This window comes from Moschus berezovskii, chromosome 8 (genome assembly GCF_049115385.1).
Source record: "Moschus berezovskii isolate FMDL1 chromosome 8, NW_MosBer_1.0, whole genome shotgun sequence".
In the NCBI taxonomy this organism is placed as follows: domain Eukaryota; kingdom Metazoa; phylum Chordata; class Mammalia; order Artiodactyla; family Moschidae; genus Moschus; species Moschus berezovskii.
The window spans coordinates 91,718,855-91,742,490 of record NC_142467.1 but is presented as its reverse complement, the minus strand read 5'-3'; the positions used below and the strand labels follow the sequence as shown (position 1 = coordinate 91,742,490).

Genomic DNA, 23,636 nt, shown 5'->3' with positions numbered 1-23,636 from the left:
GGGAAAATTCCTAGGATTCCTCTCAGACTCAAGGACAGTTGCGCCGTGACCACGGGTTCTGGCCAGAGGCCCCTGCTCTGGCTATTTAAGGCCCAGGCTGCTGAGAGTGGTGAGAGCCGAGGGGAGGGTGGTTTGTGCCAGAAACAAGGGTGGAGGAGGTTCCCAATGGCACAGTGACTCCTGGGTCCGCTGCACAAGGACTCTACAGGGCCTCCTAGAGCTGACTGGTGGCCTCCTGGGGCCCAAGTGCCCAAGCCTTCTTCTGGGGAGAAGGCTTCCTACCTGCCTGTGGGCCGCTCAGGGTGGCGGGGACCTGAGGGGAGAGAAGTGTCCGAAGTCTAATGCACTTGGAGAGAACTCTGTGGAAGGCCTGGAGTGGGGGCTGCTCTTTGCCTAGGATTTAGGCGCCAAATACTTGAATGGTGGAGTGTCACCTCTACTCCCACCCCAACAACTAACCTCATTTGGGAGGTTTGGTCTCAAGGGGCTCTTTTCACCCATAGATTCTCTGGCTATGTTGGTTCAGACATTCAGCAAATTTCCACTTCCTTCTGGATAAAAGCCTGGTTCTGTGTGGGCAAAGGCAAGACATGGTTTCCCCCCAAATGCCACCTCTCTTCTTGGTAAAAGGGGCGGCTCCTTTCGGGTGACGACTGGGGCTGCTCCAGAAGGCTCAGACAGCATTTCCTGGTCAGGAAAAGGACGTCCTATTTATCCATTGGGCTGCATAACAAAATGCCATTCTCCACTTTGTTCTGGATGACCGGGCATGGAAGAACGCAGTCAGCCTGAGCAGTTATTATTTTGGTTGTTGTCTTTGATGTGCCAAAGAAATGATGACATAGAAGTCCGGAGCCTGGCTCAGGAGCCAGAAGCTTGTTAGTGATTAGAAGGGGGATAAAGGCCCTGTGGAGTTTCCCATTGTGTGTGTAGAGCTCAGAGCTGCCAACTCTCTATCCTGGAGCTTTGAGTACAGTTTGAGCCCCCTGAACTGGCCCCCTGGGAGCTGGGTGTGTGGAAAGAGTCAGAAGCAGCTAGGTCTGCCTCTCGTCAGAGTCCAGGTTAAGTTGTCCAGCCCAAAGACTCCTCCCACAGAGCAGCCTCCTGCAGGTCTCCTTGCCCCAAGGGTGCACCCTGGGTGTTTGTCCTTCCAGGTCACCATCTTGCCAGTCCTGGGGTTGCCGACTGTCAGGCCATGGATCCGGTTCAGCCCTCAGACATGTTGACCTGGGCCCTAATGGTTTTCTCCATTGGCAGTTGTTGCCAACCTTTGAAAACTAGTGGGTTTCACATAAAAATCTGGATTTCTGGATTCTCTTTAAAAATTGGAAGATTTGGCAACACTAGGCCTACATTCCCACAGCTGGCTGGAGTCGTGGAGCCACAGCCATCGTGGGCTGAGCCCAGCCTCTGCAGTTCCCCACTGCTCCTGCCTTTCCCCGAGGGCCCCCGTGCTCAGCCCAGTCACTGGGCCCTTCATCCAGCAGAGAGCGGAGTGTTGTGGCTGGAACTGTGGCCACGCCATCACCATTGAGATTCTGCCTTCACCCTCCTGAGCAGTGTGATCTCGGGAAAACGACTCCATCTCTTGGTGCTTCAGCTGTCTGTCTCTGTACAGTGGGCACAAGATACCGCCTGCCTCAGGAGCTGATGTGTGGACTCAGTGGGTTTGGGGTCGTGGCTGGTCAGCAGTGGATAACCGTTCCGTGTGGTTGTTGTCAGGTTAGTTACTGCCCTTCACCCAGGCCGCCACAGCCACCGGAGTCTAGACTGAATTAGACGGGGCCCCGAGGTCAAGGATCTGGTGTCTTTGTCTTTTCATTGGCTGCCATTCCAGTCCCTGGCACCCAGTGGATGTGACCAGGGAGCCTGTGTTTTGCGGCTGAGTGAATGAGTTGGGAGCATAGTAAGAGTAGGGGGCAGTACACTGGAGTGTGGGCTTGGCTGCTCTCAAATCCCTACTCTACCCTGATTAGTTCTTTAGCTTAGGTGCACCTCAATGTCCTTACCTGTACAATGGGCATAGCAATCGTGTCTGCCACACAGTTAAGGGCTATATAGGAGACTGTGTAAGTCCCTCGGCTTGGCCCATCCAGGTGTCCCTGGTGGGGTGTCGGTGTCATCATTCGATACTCATTCTTTCCTGAGGTTGTAACAGCACTTTTTTCTTCCCTGCCCTTACTCTCCTTGCTTTCTCTCTGTTCCTCTGTGTTCAGAGTTTCACTCTGGGGACTGTAGCAGTCAGGATATTTTCAGTTGCACGTAACAGATAGCCCCATTCAGCCAGCTTACGCAGTAGAGGGGAGAGGTGGCCGGGGTAGAGGGAAAAACTGGGGTGGGGCAGATGCTGGCTGTCTCTCTGTGATATGCTTGGCTCTGTAGTCCTTGGTGAGTGGGCTTCAGTCTTAGGCTGATGGTTGCAGGATGGTCATGAAGGTTCAGTCAGGGTCGCTTGCCCCGGCCTGTACCCATCGTGGGATCATGCTGATTGGCTCAGGACTAGTAGGACCCAGCCCTGGAGCTGGAGCTGAGGGCTTCCCTGACAAATTGCAGGTAGCCAGTGGGAGATCTGACGTTCTTTCCTGAGCTGTGGTAGCTGTGTCAGAGGTGCTTTGTAGGCTCCTGGCTCCTCCTAGGCTGAGACCCCACGCAAATCAGCAGACACACCTGGGCAGGCACCTTGGAGAGAGTGGTGCACCTTGGGTCACACGTTGTTGATGCCAAAGTAGGATCAGGGAAGCTGGCATTAGTGAGAGTCACACTTCAGTAGAGCTGGGAGGTTAGATCAGTCTCTCAAGACCAGAGAAAAACACTCAGTCCCCATGAGGACTAGCAGGCACTCTGTGTGCGTGTGTGCGCGTGCTCTGGGGATTGATGATTCAGGGGTCCCTGAGGCTCCTGAGCGTGATCAACTGCCCCAGGTCTGTGGCCCTTGGATTGACAGCACAGCTTCAGCGACAGCTTGTACTCCACACACTTCTCCAGAGAGCCCACCTGTGTGAGGAAGGCAGGTAGGGCTCACTGAACACAGGTAGGCGGACTTGTGTGAGACCCCCGAGTGCTGCTGTTAGAGTCAGGGAAACTCAGGAATAGGATAGCTTTTGAATCTTTGCAAGGACTCTGTAACTGGGTGAGTGCGCATGCGTGTGGCTTCCAGGCACAGCCGACTTGGTGGGTTTTGGCGACAGACTACAGGATGTTGGATTGCATCCTGATTGTGTCACCCTTGGAAGAAGAGGATGAATAAACACATAGCCTTCTCTGCAAGCACAGCACGCCTTAAATTTTGGAGATTCTCAGTCTCACCCGAAAAGAAAAAAGCTCTAGACTAACAGCTCTGTCCTCCATTTGATCCTCAAGCTGCCATGAGCAGGTGGGACAGAGACGGAATAATGAAGCTCTGTGTAAGGTGGGCAGATGCGCCCGATGCTGTGGCGGTGAAGCTGTCCTCAGTGATTTATAAATGGTAGTGTTGTCTAGCACGTCGGCCATGGTGGTGGGAGGGTGGGAAGAATGGGAACACTGACCTCCCCCAGCCTGTGGCCCACTTTGAGGAGCTCATGGAAGAGTTGAAAGTCACGATGCATATCAGGACAGCTAATAGTGCGAGGAAATGGGGTCACAGCCAAGTGAGGGGTCTGCAGTGGGAGTACTTAGGGGCCAGGTCAGGGCAGGTGCCAGGGAAAAGGTACTGAGCTCCAGAGCCCAGGGAGGGGGCCGAGTTTGAAAAGTATATCCAGAGATAACCAGCTGTGCAGGAACTGAGCCTGGGAAAAAGGCCTCAGATGGTAAAGGGCCTGGAATGCCATGCTAGGGAGTTTGGACCCGACCCAGCACATCCTATGCTCCATTTACTGGTTTTGCTGTGGCCATCAATGAGAGGAAGCTGCCTTTGGGGCCTCTTTGTTGTTATGTTTGCAGCCTTGAGGGGACCTGGACTTGATTGGGAAGGTTGTGACTCAGTTCCCTGGGGATAGAGGACTCCAGCTTTGAGAGCAGAGACTCCGTGGAAAGAGGGTCATTGGAGAGAAGGGCTTAGGTGTAACTCTGACTTGTGGGCTTCCCTAAGGGGCCATGTGAGGTCTAGGCTGCCCATGTGGTTACTTGGGAGTCTTTGATGCAGGGATACTGTGACTGAGCTGGGGAAAGGGCTTGGGGAAGGGGCAGGGGGACTTGGTTAATGAAGAAGAGAGGCTTGGGTGTAACTGTTGAGGGGCTCTGGTTGGGAGGAAAGAATGGTTGGAGGGTTCAGGCTGAGACAACAGGCTGTGGCTGCAGAGAGACCGAGGGGCCGCAGATGCTCTGGAGACCCCTGCGCTGGAGGGCAGGCAGCCAGGGCCCTACTGGCTGGTCCTCAGCCTTCTCTGCCCCCTGGGCCTGCACCCACATAAGGGCTGCCACTGTCCTGATCTGTGCCCCTGGGACTGCCTTCAGCTGGGCCTGTTTCCTCCCCTCTGGAGCTGTGGGCTGGATGGCAGGATGAGACTCAAACCCATCGTCCTGTCCTGTCCTTGCTCTGTCTGCCTGGCAGTCAGGGCAGAAGGGCTAGGGGACAGAGGAGGTGTGTTTCTGCCCTATAAGGAGCTGCCTGGGGTCTGCCCTCGTGGGGGCCAGACCCAGGAAGGCTTAGCCTGGGAACCTTCCCTCCGGACAACATTCCACCCCCATTCCCAGGGAAGCAGAGAATCCACACAACTTGGAGCCTGACCTTGACCCTCTGCTTAGGGTCCTGCTGGGTCTTTTTATAGTGCTATGGGCCAGCTCAGTGACTCCTGCTCACTCAGGACCTGCTGCCTGCCTCTCTGGGCAGGCCTCCACATTCTCACCCAGAATCCTCTGTCTCAGCAACCAGGACTGGGGCGGGCTGGGAGGGGGACATGAGCCAGAGCCTGGGAGTCCCTAGAGGTACCGCTGAGGCCTTGGACTCATGATGGCCCAGAGACCAGTCCTGAGACCCAGTGGTGGGTCTGAGTGAGTACTGGTTCCTTTAGCAGGGCTCATGTGTGCATTCCATGATTGGGTGCATGAGAATCAAGGGTTGCCCATGAAGGACTGTGAGCCCACCTGATGGGAGAGCCCCCCAGCAGTGTGAGTGTGAGGGGGTCAAGCCAGACCTGCCCCTGTCTGCATCCTGCTTCAGCAGGAGAGGCCCACAGGAATATGCACATCCTCACATTTTGGCCTTTTGAAGTCTTTAAGATCTAGGGACCATCTGGGGCCTCCTCCCAGGCAGGCAGGCAGGTGAGCCCTTGGGGTAGCAGCCATGGACCTGGGGCCTTCTGCCAGGAGACACCTTAGGCCAGGCATCCCTTGCCAGCTCAGAAGATGCAGAGCCCCAGGTGAAAGGGCCTTTCCCAGGTAGAGTCATGGGTCCTGAGGCCCATGGGACTCCCTGTGTGGAAACTTGGCCTGGAGTTGGAGTTCCAGTGCCCTCGTGATGTGTCCTGAGATTTGCTGAGACGGTTTGTGGGTGTACTGACTCAGGCTTAGCCTCCCCTCTTCTCAGCCCCTCTTCCCCAGTGGGCTCACTGCGTCTCTCTTTTCTCTTTGCAGAATGCAGAGCCAGAGCCCAGGAGCCTCTCCCTGGGTGGTCATGTGGGTTTTGATAGCCTCCCCGACCAGTTGGTCAGCAAGTCGGTCACTCAGGGCTTCAGCTTCAACATCCTCTGTGTGGGTGAGTGTCATGCCTGGCTGGGGGACCGCCTCCACCGAGGATGGACGAAGGCCTCCTGGGAGATGAGATGCCGCTGTCCTGACTACCTGTTGAACTGCAAGGGGACCTCCCAGGCAGAGTGACACTTTGGGGGGTCAGGATGAGGCTTTGGTGTGTGTCTCAAGGGTAGAGTTGGTATGTGTCTCTGCCAGGGTCAAGGATAGAGTTGGAGCCAGGGCCTGACTCAGTTGCCATGAAGAATAAACAGGATTAGGTACCTGAAAGTGCTTTGTAAGCTAAGAGTATTTATCAAAGTGGTTGGGATCCATTTGTTTGTTTTAAATACATGTTTTAAAAACATGTATTGTTGTTCTTACCCTCTGTCAAGGACACTGTCGTAAACCAGACTCTCTCCATTACGTTGGCGTGTAGTCAGAGCTCCAATACTCGTATAAACAAATACACCCCTCAACAGGGAGGCACTGGAAGGTTCCGTGTGTCTCAGGCCATAAAAAGTTCTGCCAGACCCTCCACGGGCGTTCTGGGAACCCTTTAGAAAGAAGCCTCTCCTGAACCTCCCTGCCCCAGTTAAAGCTTCATGGAGTTGAGGCCACCCATGACAGGTGGGCTGAGCCACTGGTGCCTTTAGACCTCGGCCCTGCTGGCCCCATGGCCTTCCTGGGCCCAGGAGGAATGGCACGCAGAGCAGGTGACCAGGTCCCATTGAGGCCAGAAGAGGCCAGTGTCCATTGGTGTCTCCTAGCTGCCTGGCTCTGCTTCTTCTCACTCCCAGCAGAAACATCTTACACAACCCATATAGCCACGTCTTATGTCCAAGCCAGCCTTGGCTCTTCCTTCCACATGTTATTTTTGAGGCCACTAAGAAGGGATGGTTCTTGGGGTGAGTGACAGTGAGGGATGGAGTGGGAGGTCTGCCCCTCTCTTGTATGGAAACCAAGGGTGCCTGAGCCCCTCCTGGCCCAGCTAGGAGCCAGGACAGCCCCAGTTCCAGTCTGTGACAGCCCCTCTGCCCACTCCCCGCTCCCCTAGGGGAGACTGGCATTGGCAAGTCCACACTGATGAACACGCTCTTCAACACGACCTTTGAGACCGAGGAAGCCAGTCACCATGAGGAGTGTGTGCGCCTGCGGCCCCAGACTTACGATCTCCAAGAGAGCAACGTGCAGCTCAAGCTGACCATCGTGGATGCCGTGGGCTTTGGAGATCAGATCAATAAGGATGAGAGGCAAGAGGCAGGAAGGGCGGTGTCTTCCCCGTCCCTCCGTGTTGGCTGTGGTTCTAACACTCTGCCCTAGCGCTCCGCACTCCTTGCTGCCCCCAGACGAGTAACCAAGCCCTCTCTCCATGAGGTCCATGGGAGGGCTGCCTGGAGAATATCTAAGGTCCTGAGGACCCCGTGGGGGACCAGCAGAAGGGGTCAGCCACCTGTACCCAGGCAGGAATCCCCAGGTAGAAGCTGTTTGTTCTCACAGAGAGAAGGCTGGTGGGCAGCTTGGCTGGGCTCCGGGCCCTGGGCCGTGGCTCCGCTGTCTGCCTCCCTGTGACGGAGCTGTCTGTAGTTACAGGCCCATAGTCGACTATATCGATGCGCAGTTTGAAAACTACCTGCAGGAGGAGCTGAAGATCCGCCGTTCGCTCTTCGACTACCATGACACGAGGATCCATGTCTGCCTCTACTTCATCACGCCCACGGGGCACTCCCTCAAGTCCCTGGATCTGGTGACCATGAAGAAACTGGACAGCAAGGTGTGGCCCCCTTCTAGCTGATTCTGTGGGCGCCCTGGCCGCCACGGAGGCGGGGCGTGGTGGCTTCTTGTGACTGTCTCCTGCAGTCCCCAGGGACTGGGGTTGGCGGCTTGCAGACGGCTCCCTTGGCTCAGTTCTCTCCGTATCTTCTCTCGTGTCTGTCCCTATGGCTCCAGCCGGCCCCTGTTGATCTGACCTCTTCAGAGCTCTGTCCTTGCCTCTGGCCCTGGGCACCTTCCCTCCAGCTGAGATGATTCTTATTCTCAGCCTGGTGGCTCCTGGCATCCTCCCCGTCCCCCTAGAGTTACCTCCCTACCCCACCCCTGTCCCTCTGCCCCTCTGCCCTCCACTCCTCAGAGCTTGCCAATTCTCTGCTCTTTTTCTCTCTCTCAATTCCTAGTTCCCCTGATCCCTTCACTTCCCCTGTCCTTCCTGCTGTGACTTTCCCTTGGGGTCCTCCTGAGGCCAGCAGAGAGAGGAGAGTTAAGCCCCGGAATTGGAGTAGGACTGAGGAGTGCGTGTTAAAAAGGCAACTTCATGAGAATGACAGGAGCCATGGAGGTTGTGGAGGGTGTCCAGCCCCAGGGTCACCTGTCAGCTCTCATGTGACTGCGCTTGCCATCTCAGGAGTTAATTTTCACTGTGAGCAATGAGAGAACTTTGGCCTGGGAGAGACTGAGGTCTTCCTGCTAGCGGGCCGTCTAACTTGTGTAGGGGCACTGCCACCCCTGTCAGGCCCCACACTGGCTAAGACCTTCAGAACACTCTGGGTCAAAGCCGGGTATGCCCACGGGACAAATTTGGGGCTGGATGGAGGTTTAGCAGAGCAGGGAGGGGCTGTAAGAAGCACTGCAACCAGTTGTCACAACCTGTCAGAATGGTCCCACCTGGCTGGGTTCAGGCTGGGACTCCACTGGGGCACTTTGGAAGCAGCTCCATCTCTTTGGCTTCCTGCCGCTCTGCGCAGGGGTGTGACCTGAGGAGGGCTTTCCATGGTCAGGGAGTGATTGACCCCTGACCCCTCTCCATGACCCTGGCAGGTGAACATTATCCCCATCATTGCTAAAGCTGACACCGTCTCCAAGAGTGAGCTGCACAAGTTCAAGATCAAGATCATGGGTGAGCTGGTCAGCAACGGGGTCCAGATCTACCAGTTTCCCACGGATGACGAGGCTGTTGCTGAGATTAACGCAGTCATGAATGTGAGCGCTGGGCAAAGGCCTGAGGGCTCTGGGGTTGGAGGGCTTGGAGCTAGCCCCCTGGCCACTGTCTTTTCCCTGGGTTCTAGCCTTAGCTCTCTAGGAAAGAAGGCTGGGCACTTGGAGCTGGCCAGTCCTGAATCCTCTGGACAGGGGAGGGGAAGAATCAGGTATTGGGCTGGTCCTGGCACTTCCCCAGGTTTAAGTACCCCAAGGTATGAACTCAAGGCAGGGACCTGAAACCTGCAGGATTGAGCAGACAGGATGCCTGAACTTGGGAACCTGGAAGAGAGGCCCACAGGTCTTTTGAGGGAGCTTCTACTGGCCCCTGGGGAGCCCAAGGGCTGAAAGAATACCATATAACAAGAGGAACAGGGTTGTGGGTTCAGCCCACTCCCTTGTTTGGAGGTCCCAGGATAATTCTCTTAAGGAGAGTCTGAAAGTGAGCATCCGGCCCCGTCTTGTTCAGGTCTGGGCAGCCCCTCCCTGGGGCCCAGGGGCAGCGAGGGTGGGTCTGTCCGCTCTCCCGTGTCTGCTCAGCGCTCACATACACTTGGGCCCCTTTCCAGGCTCACCTGCCCTTTGCCGTGGTGGGCAGCACCGAGGAGGTGAAGGTGGGGAACAAGCTGGTGCGAGCGCGGCAGTACCCCTGGGGAGTGGTGCAGGGTGAGTGTGGCGGTGAGAGCACAGCCCTGGCTGGGAGCCTGGGCTCGGGCCCCTGTCCTGTGTCCTCCCCGTGACCATGTGCCGCCTGTCTTCCCTCTGGGGTCAGCCTCTAACACCCCACCGCTGTCAGCACTCCGTCCCCTCTGTGCTGGTGGCCGGGTCCCTGTCTGATGCCTGCGTGCCCTCCACTTCCAGTGGAGAACGAGAATCACTGCGACTTCGTGAAGCTCCGGGAGATGTTGATCCGGGTGAACATGGAGGACCTGCGCGAGCAGACGCACAGTCGGCACTATGAGCTCTACCGGCGCTGCAAATTGGAGGAGATGGGCTTCCAGGACAGTGATGGTGACAGCCAGCCTTTCAGGTGACAGCCTGTCTCCCCAGCCACAGCCAGACTTGCCACGCCAGCGTCTGTTCTAGGGGCTTGTGAGCCAGGTGGGGAGACAGGCGGTTGGGACAGTAGCATCCTCCCCTGACCCGCGTGCGTCCAGGCGATCCCACCCCTCTGGCTCTGCCCAACCCCATCCCACCGTAATCCCCTCCTTGGCCTCTTCTCTCTGGGTCTCCACAGCCTCCAGGAAACGTACGAGGCCAAGAGGAAGGAGTTCCTGAGCGAGCTCCAGAGGAAGGAGGAAGAGATGAGGCAGATGTTTGTCAACAAAGTGAAGGAGACGGAGCTGGAGTTGAAGGAGAAGGAGAGAGAGGTGTGTGCTGGGCCCCGGGGGTTGTGTGTGGCGAGGCCAGTCCAGGGAGGGCCCACACAGAGCCGACCTCCCCGCCTTCCGCTCCCAGCTCCACGAGAAGTTCGAGCACCTCAAGCGGGTGCACCAGGAGGAGAAGCGCAAGGTGGAGGAGAAGCGCCGGGAGCTGGAGGAGGAGACCAATGCCTTCAACCGCAGGAAGGCAGCAGTGGAGGCCCTGCAGTCTCAGGCCCTGCACGCCACCTCGCAGCAGCCTCTGAGGAAGGACAAGGACAAGAAGAAGTAGGTGGTGGGCCCTGCCCCGCGCGGGCTCGCTCTCCCGCCCTCACCCGTTCCCGCTGGCTCACCGTTTCGCTGGCTCCCCTCACTCGCTCTCCCAGCTCGTTCTTTCTTACCTTTCTCCTTTCAGGGGTGATCTTCACTTCTTCAGATGTCAAGCGTTCATGCCCACTCTTGTGTTTGTGCACGAGTGGCTCCTCTACCCCACCCCCTGCTTTTTCTCTCTCTCTTTTTCTCTTTCTCCCGCAGCCCCCTCAAGAGCTGGGTGGAGGAAGCTGGGCCACACAGGCAGGGAGTGGCCCCTGAGAGGGTCCAAGGGTCTCAGGGAAGGTCCTTCAGGCCAGGAGATGGTCAGGGCCTGGGAATGTCAGCATTTCCAGACAGATCCCAAAAGCTCCTGTGGTTTCTGCTTGGACAGCCGTGGTGCCTCCGCCTCAGTCCCAAGGCTGTGGACATGGGCCCCGTTTTGGCAGGTGGGTGGTAACGGAGGGCAGTGCAGACCTGAGCCCAGCCAGCACTGATCCGCAGACACCGTGGGCACGACCTGCTGAAGGAAGGACAGCAGCTCCCTGGAGGGGCTGTGTGAGTCCTCCTGAAGAGAGGAGCTGCTCCTCAAGTAGAGGCTGGAGCTGTTCCTCCGAGTTTTAGCCTTAGAGGAGGCAGAGTGATGGGGGAGAGGAGGAGGCTCTCCCCAGCCTCCAGGAGTGCAGCTAACTTTGGCAAGGTGGGGGCTGCTCTGAGCTTCTTCTCCTTGACATAGCCTGTCTCCGTGCTCACAGCTGGATCCCAGATGCCCTGGCTCTGGGTGGGGCTGGAGGGGTGCCTCCCTTCCCTGCCCCACTTCAATGTCCCCTAGAGCATCTCTCCATGGGGATCCTGTCTGCCCCTGCTTCTCCCTGCCCCTGGTCTGTGTCCGGTACCTTCTTTCTCTTGCCAGCCTGGAAACTAAGCAGGTATACTCACCTTGGCCCTCATTCTTATTCTCTGGGAATTCCAGTTCCTTCTTGGATGTTTGGGAATGTGTGTGTTCAGGCCGGTCCTTCCTTGGTGGCAGTGGAGCCTTGTGGTTAGGGCCACGCAGGCCTGTGGCCCTGGGCTGCTGCTTGTGGCGTTGGCCCTCCCCCTGCCCCCCAGTATTGCGTTCCCTATGCTGCACACACGCCTGACGCATGTACACCGTCTCACTCTCCCTTGCCCCGTCACATGCAGACCCAGACACATCTCCATCTCCACTAACACACAGTCTCCGAGACACACAGGCACAGAGGCACAGACACATCGAAGTTTAAAAAGCTTCTCCCTGGGGAAGACCACGGGGTCAGAACCAGGCATTTAGGAACTGGCTGCTAATTCTCGTTCCTGAGGCCTGTCTTCTGCTTTGGGACAGACCCTGTAGTTTCCCCAATCCTGCTGACTGTCCTCCCGCCCCCCACCCCCCCAGCTGTTGGCCCTGCTGCAGCAGATAAGCCCCTGATGGTCCCCAGCCCCACACTCCTCTTAACCATGCACATTTCCCTTCTGCTTTGCATTTGCTTCCAGCCCTTGTGCCTGTCTAGATGTTGGTGAACTTGGTGAGCATGCAGGCTCTGTGAATTGCAACCCATGTGGATTTTGAGCTGGTAGCTCAGAAATCTGGTTTCTCCTGGGAAGCGGTGTGCTATCCATGACCCAGTGCTGGCTCCCAAAGAGACTTTGTCTTGCTCCCTGCCAGCTTAGCCCAGGCCATCTTGTTTTTTTATTTTTATTTTTTTTCTTTTTCTTTAAACAAACAAACAAAAAAAGGCAGACAGAGTCCCCTAGGAAGTAAGCTATGGAGAAGCCACTCAAAAGCAGCTCAAGGACCTGTGGCCAGGTCAAGGTGTTGAGGGCCAGTGGGGGTGGGGTGCAGGCTGGCTGCAGGGGCACCAGGCCAACTCAGGGTGGGGCTCATCACTGATGTCAGATCTCCCTGCTTTTTTTCATGTGATGTGGGCCTGGAGAACAGGTCTTTTCTGTTTGCTGGACATTCCAGAAAGCTTCAGTCAGTTTGGCCTCTGGGAGAGAGCCCTCTCCAACCATGCTGGCCTTGCAGAGGCCAGGAGTGGGATGGGTGGGCTGGCTGGGGGCACCCCTTCTCTCTCCCCTGGTTGGGACAGGTCAGGAATACATTTGGAGGGGGAATGTTGTTTTGTGCCCATTTAGTTGAATGGCTTTGATTGATTGTACTTATTCTTCAAATTTTAATTCATTTTTGCAAAATTAGTTCCCAATCAGATCTTGACCCCTTAGCCTGGGATGCCATAAACTGAAGTGAATTCTCTGCTTTGCTCGTCGCAAGTGCCAAACTGACTGTCCTTTCCCAGGGTTCATCTTGCTGTCTTTTGCTTCTGTTTGATTTGGTCGTCTGTGTATCTTTTAATGTGTCTGTTTTTGTTCTGTTTGTTTTATTTTTATTTTTCAGTTAACGCACGCACAGACTTACATGTCAAGAGCGGACTTTAGAGTTTCATGTGTTAAGTTGCTTGAGTTACACCTTGTGACCCTTCTCCCATATCATGGTGTGAGGACGGACTGGGAGCCGGTACAGACTCCAGTGTTTACAGCCCTGCTTTGTCCCCCACCCCTGCCCCCCAGGCTGCCCAGGCCTGGCGGGCCACCCTCTCTATGCAAACTTGTTAAAGCCATGAATGCTGGAATCCAAAACTGATGAGGTTTATTTTTTTCAGAGCCAGTGGCTGGTCTTCCATTTACAGTGTCACTATTCCTTGACGGAGCAGTTTTGTGCCGCTCTAGCAGAGGCCCCAGCCGGCGATGCTCGGCCTAATTGTTCAGCGTCAAGATGGTAACTCACGCAGTGCCCTAGGTGTGGCCACGCGGTGTGGTATACATGCTGCAGAATTCCCCCCGATCCCTTTCATTTTAATTTTTCTAACCTAGAGCTTAATTTCAATAATAACTTTTAAGGCACTTCTAAATTTTTATTTTGGCACGAGCATAAAGACAAATAATACCCCCTCCCATTATTTTCGTAAGTAACACAGATTCCCTGATTTTTAAAAACTAAAAATATCTCTAAACCTTTCTTATGTATAAAGTGTCCCTATAAAATATAGGGAGAGGTGGGTAATAAACGTCCTGTAATGACAGTGTTTGGGATTTCTTTACGAATGAAAGTGGATCATGGAAAAGGCCACGTTCAGTGTTGTTACTGTGAATGTAAATGGAACAGCAGCCCAAAGCTGTTATCTCTGTGCCCACCCCCCCAGGTGCTGTGAACAGGGACCAACCCCATGTGTGCCTGTCAAGTGTCTGACTCTTAACTAAGACTGCCACCACGCCACCCCCGCCCCCAGCCCAACCCTGCATATTCCAAATGCAAAGAGTGCTCAGCGGGAACAGGTTTCTCTCTGGGTCATTCTTTCCTTTTTCCTGGCTGAGTTGCAGGGAAAGAAATGAAGGTGCCTGATGTATGTGAATGATTAAGAAAAAAACTACCAGTGGAGGAGCTTTTTCCCTTTCAGCTGCATTCTTAAAGAGAACCTTCTAAGAAAGTACAGCATTCTTCTATGTTCCTGTTGGTTGGCAAGCCACTGAGACTATCAGGGTTGAAAGTATGGCCTCATAATATGGGACATAAAAAATGAATAGATGAAAGGAAGGATTCCACTTAATGTTGATGAAGCACTGTGCTGGGCACAGGCTACCCAGAGTACCGCACAGCTCTGCCCTCAAGGAGCTCACAGTCTAGCACACTCCCTAGTTGGAAGCCTTAGGAAGCTGTGCTAATACATTGTTGGATTGGCGGTTTGTGTTTTTATGTCCTTCATTTTCTTTCCTATCATCGTTTCCCTCTTCTTGCCTTGGCTTGCTTTACCGATTTCCAAGGCTAGGTTCTGGCTCCCTCCTGACCTTCTCAGATCATGTTCCATTCAAAGAGGGGTGGAGGGTGAGCTGTATGTATCCACTGAGGTATGACCAGGAAAAGGTGGTCTTTTTCGCTTCACCTGGAGCAGAGCAGGTTTTGTTGAGACTCAAAGTGAAAATTTTGCAAAGTTATGCCATTACCATGGGTGGATACAGATTTTTGAAGGACTCAAACTACTTGAGAAGCCTTCTTAAGAGAACATGAGTATAAAATCAGGTACAGGGCCTTGGAAGAGGCCCTGAGAATTAAGTTTCATTAGCTTTAGAGTAAGTAAACCCACTTGTGGTTGTAACTGGTAACTGATGCTTCAGAGTGGGTATCTAAAAAGGTAAATCAGTGTATCTAAGGCAGATGTGGACTGCAAGTGGCTTAACTCTACGGTCATTATATGTCTGAAAGTGTATTCAGTTGGATGGAGGTATGACCTTTAAGATAGCCTCTGTCAGCTAGTGTTTTTCTGAAGATGAGGCTCAATGACCCAGCAGGCTCAGTTATGTAAGAAATGAGGGCTCCTGGCCATCTGGGGACTCTTACAGTGGGCAGATCCTGCTTCCCATCCGCCCCTACCTGCATGTGGGCTGCACCCAGGGCATACTTGGGTGGCCAGGACTGTGGCTGGTTACCTGCCTGCAGGCCTCAGGCTTCCAAGAATCTTGGGGGAGACCTGTCAGTGGGATTGCTGGCATTTACTATCATGTCTTTCATGAACCAAGTTGATTTTTGGGTAGAATCACCATATAATTTATTGCCCAAGCTGAGACTTTTGAGAGTGAAAGGAGATTTTGTTAATAATTATGCCAAGTCGACAAGCATAAGCCATGATTGTCTCAGGCAAACTGGGAGGTATGGGCACCCGAATTATGGGTAACCTGAGTCTAGGTGGTCTGCACTTGTGTAGACCGACTCCATATGTGTCGTGTATGTCTCTGTGTGGGTTCCCTGTTAAGTGGGGCTCCTGTTACTGGATAAGAAGCCCAAGGGAAGCGTGGCTTGCTAGTCTGTTACGTTAACGTGCTTTTCTAAAACTGCTTCACTTGTTAATTCATTTATTCCTTCATCCATTGACTGTTTTTGTTCCTTTCCATTCACTTTGTACTCATTTTTTTCATTAAATTTTGCATTTATTTTGAGTTTTTGTGGTGTCTTTTTTGGGCAGTGGCTTTTCTGATTTAACATTTCCTCTATTAATCTGCTATAGCTGTGGTAAAATACAGCTTGTTTTTTCCATGATTTTGTGGGGTTGACCGGCTTCTATAGGAGTTATGTTTTAATAGTGAGTCCTGCCACGGGCATCTATGAGAGGCTCTTGAATGGGTGTGGGATGGAGGCAAGATAGGAAAGAGAAGTTGCAGCCTGTGGTCAGAGGATCTTTATCAGGCAAGACAGGAGAGAAGGCAGACCCTGCCCTTGAAAAGTTTACATCCTTGTGGAGGAGGCTTGACATAGGACATCTAACATTTGAGTTCTTCCTATGTGCTAGTCATTGTTCTAAAGTGCATTACATGTATTAATTCCTCTAATCTTCACAATAATCCTGTGATTAGGTACCCTTTTCCCCTTTTTATAGGCAAGGCACAGAGAGGTTAAGTAATTACCCAAGGTCACACAGCTCATAACTGGAGGGACTGAGGTTTAGATATTGCTGTCCTGTACCCTTATTCCTGTGCAGTTTGACAGTGTAGGTTGGTGGGCCTAAGAAGGTTTTGCTGAGGTGGGATGCTATAGTAAGTAGGCAAATATTTGGATGAGGAAGGGATGGCAATCTCCAGGGCCCGTTTGTCGAGGAGCTTTCTCTGTTGGCCACTAGGCTAATCTCTGGGAAGACCAAAAAGAGGCTATGTAGGACTAAGCCCAGCAGGGAGACTGGCATGCCGGCCTCCCCAGTGAAGGTACAGCACTGCCCCTGGGCAGGCAGGTGCAGGGAGGCAGAGTCTTCACCAAGCTTTGAAGGACCAAGACTTTCCAGGAATCCAGGGGAAATAGGGCCACCTTGGTGAAAGGAACTTGGCTCACCCAAATGAGGAGGTAATATTTGGACAAGTTTAAGATGTGTTTGGTTCTCCTCTTTGCCCATCTGCCTCTGAGCCCTGTCCCATCTCTGTTTTCGGCAGTCACAGCCCTTTACCAATCTCTGCCCTATGTGAATGGTGACAAATGGAAGATGGATCATGTTCTTATTTCTCCCACCACAGTGAACCCCAGTCTTTAATCTGAAGTGGGATAGAAATTCCTAACTGCAGGGAAAAAATGTTAGAGTAAGATAGAACTTAGGGCTCCAAGGCAAGCTTGAACAACACGAAAACGGAAACAACAAAAAGCCTTCATGAGTGGTACTCTGGCAATACAAAAGTTTGCTTCCCCAGAGGAGGGAATACTATTTACAGAAAGATGAAGCAACAAGGCTGTTCCTTACCCCCGTACTGTGGCTCACAGGTCTACCTTTTCCTCTTCCCAAGAGATGGAGAGTTGGTTTAGCGCTGGGGAATGAAGCTTACATCCAGAGCTACTTGGTTTGGGGCAGGGTGGGGGTGGGGTCCAGGTAATTCCTACCTGCTTTCTGAAGTCAGAGATAGCCTGAGTTGGTGTGGGCCCTCAGGATTAGCCTCTGTTCACCAATGACAGTTCTGCTCACAGTGGAAGGAAGGAGGCAGAGGAAGCTGAGGCCATGAGCAGCACGCTGCCCCCCAGCACATTCATTTGTGCTGGACTGGAGGACAGTTACTGATAGGGTTTGAGAGACCGCATTTCACGTGTGTATCAAATCTCAATGCGTGGTATCAAATACATGTAAAATAAGACACAGAAAGGATTGAAAGGAAGTCAAGTGTATTTGAACAAAAGCTCCAACAAGCAAATTTGTCTTAACAAAAGGCAGATTTGCGCCGACTACAGTAGACACTAATACGGTATAGCCAGTATTGCACCTAGCGGCAGATCACCTTCCCCGGGGCTTAGCATAGTTACAGAAAACTGTTCACTGTGGAAGGACTTCACAGATGACCTCTCAATCTGTGGCTCAGTCATTCACATCCCCAGCGCTACGTCCACAGTCCCAGCTGGCATCACTGTGAGCTGGACTCCACTGCCTAGAGAATGGCTCCACAGTGTCACGGCTTCCCAGGGGCAGCTGGCTTCTCCCTCACAGCCATGCTAGTGGTCTCTCCCTCCTCCCTGCAGTAGTGGGAGCTCGGCCTCAGGACCTGCTCATCTCAACCAAAACTTGGGGAGCTGTGCCTTCCCAACACAAGGATCACCTCGAAGTGTCATTTTCTAAACACAAAAATTCCTCTAGTTAAGCCTGTAAACTAAGAGTAACCAAGCAGAAATATGCCTTAAGCTTGATCTGGTTACTGTATATGAAATAAAGCACACTTTATGAATCGAGTTCTTACAAAGAAAAGACTTAGATGCTGGGCAAGTCAGGGTAAATCCCATTTCTGCAAAGGCGGGCAGAGTACTTGGGACTTGAAGCCTGCACATGCTCTTGGTACAGGCCTGGGAAGCTGGAAAGACCCAGCCAGTTCTGGCAGGTGGAGCAGCAGAAACTTGTCTGTTAGCACCAGCCTAGCCCTTCTGCCCTGAGCAAGGCCTGCCTCTGACCTCATAGTCCAGCTGTCTTATAGGCGGATACAGCCCTTGATAAGGAAGAAAAAGCAAGCTGCACTATGAGCATTTATTCCCTCTCCCTGGTTTCAGGCCCAGGGTTGCGGGAGAGGCAGGAGTCTGAGTTTGACTGATCAGATTCCCTTCCCTTTAGGGACCCTGACCTGTCTTTTTGTCCCCTTGTTGTTGTTGTTGTTATTTTTTTCCCTGAAGAATCAGGAGTGTTTTCTCAGTTGCTGTTTCAAGGCCTTCTTGCTTTCTTGTTACAGGGTCCATAAAGCCTAGAATATAGAGGAGTCCAAGTCCAGATTTGCTATTATTCTGTGAAGGGCTCCGGGGGTAAGGCACAGACGCTGGCAGGTGAAGCCAGAAAGTGTCTATGCAGGAGGATGACTAAAGGCTTGCCAGTTGCTCCTTTACAAGTTCTTTGCAGCAGTTCCACTGCCTAATATCAACCTGTAATTAAAACAGAGTGGTCATCCTTGAGGCAGAACCATTTTACATTCTCAACAATGAGCAACTGAGTACCAGAATGTTAGCATGGAGCAATTTCAGGAAGTTCCAGCCACCCAACTTGAGAACATTAACCCCAACCATCTCAGGGACACCCATCTTCAACCTCAGTAAAAACTGTCATTTTTCTAACTGCATTCCATCTTATGCTGTCCATCATTCTGACCACCCCGTACCTACCTCATCGTACCCTGGTGCCTGGCACCATATAAAGGGTAAAGGGTCTGAAATTTATACTCCCCAGTGTTAAGCTCAGCATTGTTTTCTCCTGAGCTCAACATGTCCCCACATCCTCTTGACTACCAGGGCTGCCCACTGAGATACAGCTTCGCTCAGTGTCAGAGAAGCCCACTGTGGTGAAGGGAACGTGCACCTAATACTCAAGTTCAGAGGATATGCTGTGTGTGGAAAGCCTAGCCCTTAGGAAGACTCTTCAGAGTCATCACAGCCAGGGTATCTCCTGGAGCCCGCAAGGGCCGAGAAGGGGCCACAGGTACCCTTTTGGGGGCAGAGTGCATCAGCTGAAGGGGCAAAACTGAGAGGCTGGTGTGGGGCAAAGTTGATGTCTACCTGTGCTTTCTTTAGCAGATCAGATATAGGAGTACAGCAGTCGGGCATGAGCCTCTCCAGCTCTAAGGTGATGATGACCAAGGCCAGTGTGGAGCCCTTGAACTGCAGCAGCTGGTGGCCCGCCATACAGTGCTGCAGCTGCCTGGTCAGGGATGCGACGTGGAGGGAAGGATTCCTCTGAGGCATCAGCTCCTTCACGTGGGGCCAGCCCAGGACCACCAGGGCGTGGAACTGGAGACCGTGGTTTTTATGTTAGAACAGAAAACCCCATACTTTTCATAGACCAATGACCAAAAGTGCAAAAAACAATTTAAATTTTCATCAGGGAACATTAAATGTTGCCCAACCCTTTTCGTTCCCATCCATGGCCCCAGAAGGGGATTGAGGCTTAATACCCACTCTGCGGCCAAGCTAAGCGTCAACCCTGGTGAGAAAAAGACAGTCTGCTTTGTGACATGGTCATTAAGAGCCTAAAGTACCCACTTGACAGTGTTTCAGTTCTGAAAAACAGAAGCATACAGTTCAAGATTAAGGTAGCAGAGAAGATACTTATATGTGCCCGACATGAGAAGAAACGCTGCCGCTTGGCTACAATGGTCAGTTTTTATAATGGTACAGTCCTTCGTGATTTAAGCGTCACACTTCATAACAGACCAAAACCCCATGACATTTCCATATTGCATAATTTTGCCTTACTAACAGAATCCTATCCTTAAGGATGACCATCATTCTCTAACTAAAACAAATACAAACTAACATGACATTTTTAAGTGCCAGATCAATATGGTCTAAAGCCTCAGTAAGGATTGTGTGTAGGTGAATAAAGACAGCTAAGTGAATGTGTGTAAAGTGCAGCAAAAGCAGACAGATTTTTATGTACAGTATTCATAGAATGGAAAGTTAAATATTTTTGCAGTGTGTATTTAAAAGAGAAGCTCACCATAAGAGTGCCGTCTAAATATCTTTGTAAAGTTAATGTCCTTTAGAAGTGGGAGTCTGGTGGAACCGTGTTGGATGTAAGATAATATTTCGCTCTGCCGTTATGTCGTGAGCCTCGTGGGTCACGTCACTGTGCTGCATGTGTAAGGACGTGTGCTTTGCCGTCCTATATTGTGAACAGCTGTTCCAAAGGCACAATGAGTCCAGGGTAGGCTCTGGAAGTTCCTCGTACTTACTATGGACAGAAAGTCCAGCGGTGTCCCGATGTAGAGGTCCCAGTGCAGTTTGTCCAAAATAGCCAGCTCCATCCTGAGGAGCTCACTCGGGGAATAGCCAGAGCCATAATGCTTTATGAAGTCTTTTACGTGTGGAATTAACTGTAAAAAGAAAATAAAAGAGGCCAAAGCCCTACACTATGTCATAGTAGCTTTTGTTTTCTTATTGCTGGGGACTGGGCATCCATGACCCTAGTAGAGCTGTCTTCCAGTGACCCAACACAGAAAACGCTTCTGAAAGAAAAACCAAACCAGATCTTGGCTATCTGTCAAGTCCCCAGGTAGTTGTGACAGTGTGTAGTAAATGTCACATGGTCATCTGCTGCCAACAGGTCTTGATCCCCAACTGCACTGCAACTCCTACCCGAAGGTGCTTTGGAGGCTGGGACTGTGCCATCTCCCACATTCACCTGTAAGAACTCACTCAAAGCTTTCCAGCTGTGGACTCTACCCATTCCTGGTTCCAATCACTACCATGATTGTTAGTCATAGAGAGAAGTAGGCCTTTGAGCTTCCTGGTCTGCATCAGACAGACTCACTGATAAAACCTCCCAGAACCAGGTACCACCATAGCTGCAAACACATTCCTTTCAGCCTTTATTGAAGGCTATGACTTTTCCCCAGAGAAATTATAGGGATTGTCTGTGAGTAAACATTCAAGTACCAAGTGCATTGAAGACTTGGTCTTGCTCTTTTAGATAAACAAAGTATTATATAACTTCTAGAAATAGTTCTTTTAAGGGTTATTTACTTGGTTCTTAGTTGGACAAAAGCATTTTTGTGGTGCACACATTACATTCTAACAAACAGGGTTAAAATAATTTTTATTGCAAGTTTGGAACTGGACACACTATGCCTTTTTCTGGCCCCTTGGACCTTGAGATCAGCCAAGGGGACCTTGTATAAATGGCAGTGGTTCCACAAAAGGGGAGAGGTTGGAGGGAGGGAAGTAGGAAGGGAGGTTTGGGAAGGATACTGGGAGAGGATCTTTTCCTGAACAGAAGCCATGGTGAAACTGAGAAATTCAAGCAAGCCTGAAGCACTTACAGAGGCTTCTCTTCCACCCACTGCTCGTGGCCTTCCTGCCCCTCCCAGATGAGGGTCCCAGACTCCCTGAAGACCAGTTTCTTTGACACAGGCAAGTCTGTAAGTCTCAAGCAGCTTTCTTAGATGTAGTTTCTGGGGGATGGCTATTAGGCCATATGGTCTGGGAGGCCACTTTCCTCTGCTTAGTGGGAGGTGGCATCTTCCATCAACCAATGAGGCAAGATATATCTGCCAGGAGGTCAGGCTTCTGGGTTTGCTGGGCCAGGACAATTCAGCTGTTCTATTTTCCCATTTGTGGGGTACCAGAATTCCCATGGCTCAGATGGGTAAAGAATCCTTCAGGAGGCCTAGGTTTGATCCCTGGGTTGGAAAGATCTCCTGGAGAAGGAAATGGCAATCCACTCCAGTATCCTTGCCTAGGAAATTACACAGACAGAGGAGTGTGGCAGGCTATAGTCCATGGGGTTGCAAGAGTCAGACAGGACTTAGCGACTAAACCACCACCACCAGCGTCTGACAAGCCTAAGGAAGGGACAGCAGAGATCCTGGGAGGTGTGACTTTTCCAAAATGCCCATTCCCAACATCACAGAGATCACAGAGCTTTCAGGAAACTTGTGTTTCCAACGTTATACACCCCAAAACCTCAAAAGCAGCCCTTAATGAGCTTCCAGGGATGCATACCTTCTCTTCTTCATTAACTTTTGTAGCAAGTCTCAAGGAAGTAATTGTGACACAATGGAGTAAATGCTTTTTTATCTGCAGTATGGAAGAGACACATTTGAGAATATGAATGCCACAGACTAACCATAAAGCATCTGTGGGTTTTTTAAGAAATCGAGTTTTTTTTAGTTTTTAAAAAAGACATTGTATTTATTTGCAAGGAATTTAGCTCCATTTTTAGATGTGACCAGTGAAAACCTGTTTTCAGAACCACAGATGACTAGTCAATAGCCCTTTGTTAGAAGACTGACTGGAGGTGGGAAATACAGCATCATCTCAGGGAACACACAGCCCCCTCCTGGCCTCAGGCTGCGAGTACTGGTCCAGACAAGCACACCCAACATAGCACATGAGAGTCCTTTCCCAGCTAGGTCCTCTCATGCTCCCCAAGTCGACCACTGATGACCACACGACACTGAGCCAGACAGGTAAGGTGGTAGGATTTTCTAATTCCAGATCTATTCTTGGAGCCATTGACTTGATTTATAATGTTGGGTTTGAGCACCTGGGGTGGCTCCCTTCTCAAGTAGCAACAGGAAACAAAGGTCCCTTTCCACACCCAACCAGCTGTCACCATCCCTCATAACCCCCCTACCTTTACTGAAACTATGAGGCGGCTGAAGATAGTGAGAGCCAGGTTAAAAGTGGTCTGAGAGAAGTCAAAGATGTTCTCAACCCTCAAGAGCCACAACACAACTTCCCTGAAGGCTTCGCAAATCTCCGCCTGCTGGAAGGAGGAGGCGGGGAGAGCAGGGAAGGTCGCTGGTCTCAGTCCATCAGTGGCTGGACCAGAGCGGTTGTAAGAACCCCCTTCACCCTAAATAGCGGTCACGTAAAAGTGTCTCTCTTGTCCAGTTGTTCCCCCATTCAGACCCTCTCCTTCCTGCGCCCGTTTTTTGGGTCTTCAGTTGAATTGCCCAACTCAAACAAGCCCTCTTCCAGCGCCCTCTAGTGAAGCACCGTGTCAGTGAGATAAGCGGGAATCTCATCTTTCGCCTCGTGAGGGGGACGCACCTGGGGAAGGTGCAGGCTCCAGGATGCGGCTCACCTGGTCGCGGGTGCACGTGGAACCCGGCCTCGTCCCGGGCGCGCGTGAGGGAGGGGGGTGACCGTGCTTCCGGGAGGGCCCCGCGAGGGTCCCGGTACCTGGAGTTGGCCACCCCGCCACAGACGCGCCTCGCGACCCTGGGCCTGCGTCAGGTAGGCGAGCAGCCGGCGCTGGTCCGGGAAGCCTCCCCAGGTTTTCTGCAGGAGCCTGGGCGGGCTGGGGGCTGGGGGCTGCGTAGATGGTGCGGGCGGCGGCCCCCGAGCTGCGGCGGAGTCGGGGCCTGCAGCTGGCGGAGCCCGCATCCCCCACCGCACGGATCTGATCCACGAAGGCGCGGGGAGCCGGAGCGCATCGCGCAGGCACGCCTGCGAGAAACTTTTCCGGATCGCCGCGGAGAGAGAGACGTTCCACGGCCGCGGACAGCGAAGGGCCATTTCGCCTAGACTTTCGTCCGAACTCTTACCTGGACGCCGGGAGGATCGCACCTCCGAGGTCGAGTTCTGCAGCGCGTGCCCCACTCCGGAAGCCATGGCTGCATCAGATCCTGGGTCTGGGGCCCGGCTTAGCTCGGCGTTTTCTACCCCAGCGTCAGTGACTTGCAGCTGGGGAGGCCACGAGGCGGGGCGGGGCGGAGCGGGCTAGCTGGCCCACCCCCCACCCCTGGCCCTGGGACTCTCCTGGCGCGCGGGGGCCCACTCCTCCCGGCCCTTTGTTCCCGAGGTGAGGGGCCCTGGCCTGGGACGCGGCGGGA

At 52.7% G+C, this 23,636-nt stretch overlaps 2 protein-coding genes across 5 annotated transcripts in view; one reads left to right on the top strand and one right to left on the bottom strand.

Moving 5' to 3' along the window:
* The window catches only part of SEPTIN8 (septin 8), a 25,988-nt gene extending 5,961 nt beyond the window's left edge, over positions 1-20,027 (top strand). The window contains exons 2-10 of one of the 4 annotated variants that reach the window (XM_088838839.1): positions 5,554-5,674; positions 6,704-6,899; positions 7,240-7,420; positions 8,461-8,622; positions 9,189-9,285; positions 9,481-9,649; positions 9,857-9,989; positions 10,078-10,268; positions 18,871-20,027. In XM_088838839.1, coding sequence (XP_088694965.1) covers positions 5,554-5,674; positions 6,704-6,899; positions 7,240-7,420; positions 8,461-8,622; positions 9,189-9,285; positions 9,481-9,649; positions 9,857-9,989; positions 10,078-10,268; positions 18,871-19,036 — 1,416 coding nt within the window. In that variant the 3' untranslated portion in view covers positions 19,037-20,027. Of the gene's footprint in view, positions 1-5,553; positions 5,675-6,703; positions 6,900-7,233; positions 7,421-8,460; positions 8,623-9,188; positions 9,286-9,480; positions 9,650-9,856; positions 9,990-10,077; positions 10,269-12,705; positions 15,300-18,870 lie in introns of those variants that run through there. The other 3 variants (XM_088838838.1, XM_088838837.1, XM_055429577.2) reach the window with 3 other exon arrangements.
* Positions 19,922-23,636, bottom strand: CCNI2 (cyclin I family member 2). The gene is given in 5 exon segments (XM_055430298.2): positions 19,922-20,011; positions 20,013-20,171; positions 21,799-21,873; positions 22,433-22,564; positions 22,984-23,636. Coding segments are annotated over 5 exon segments (888 nt in total). The 5' UTR covers positions 23,416-23,636.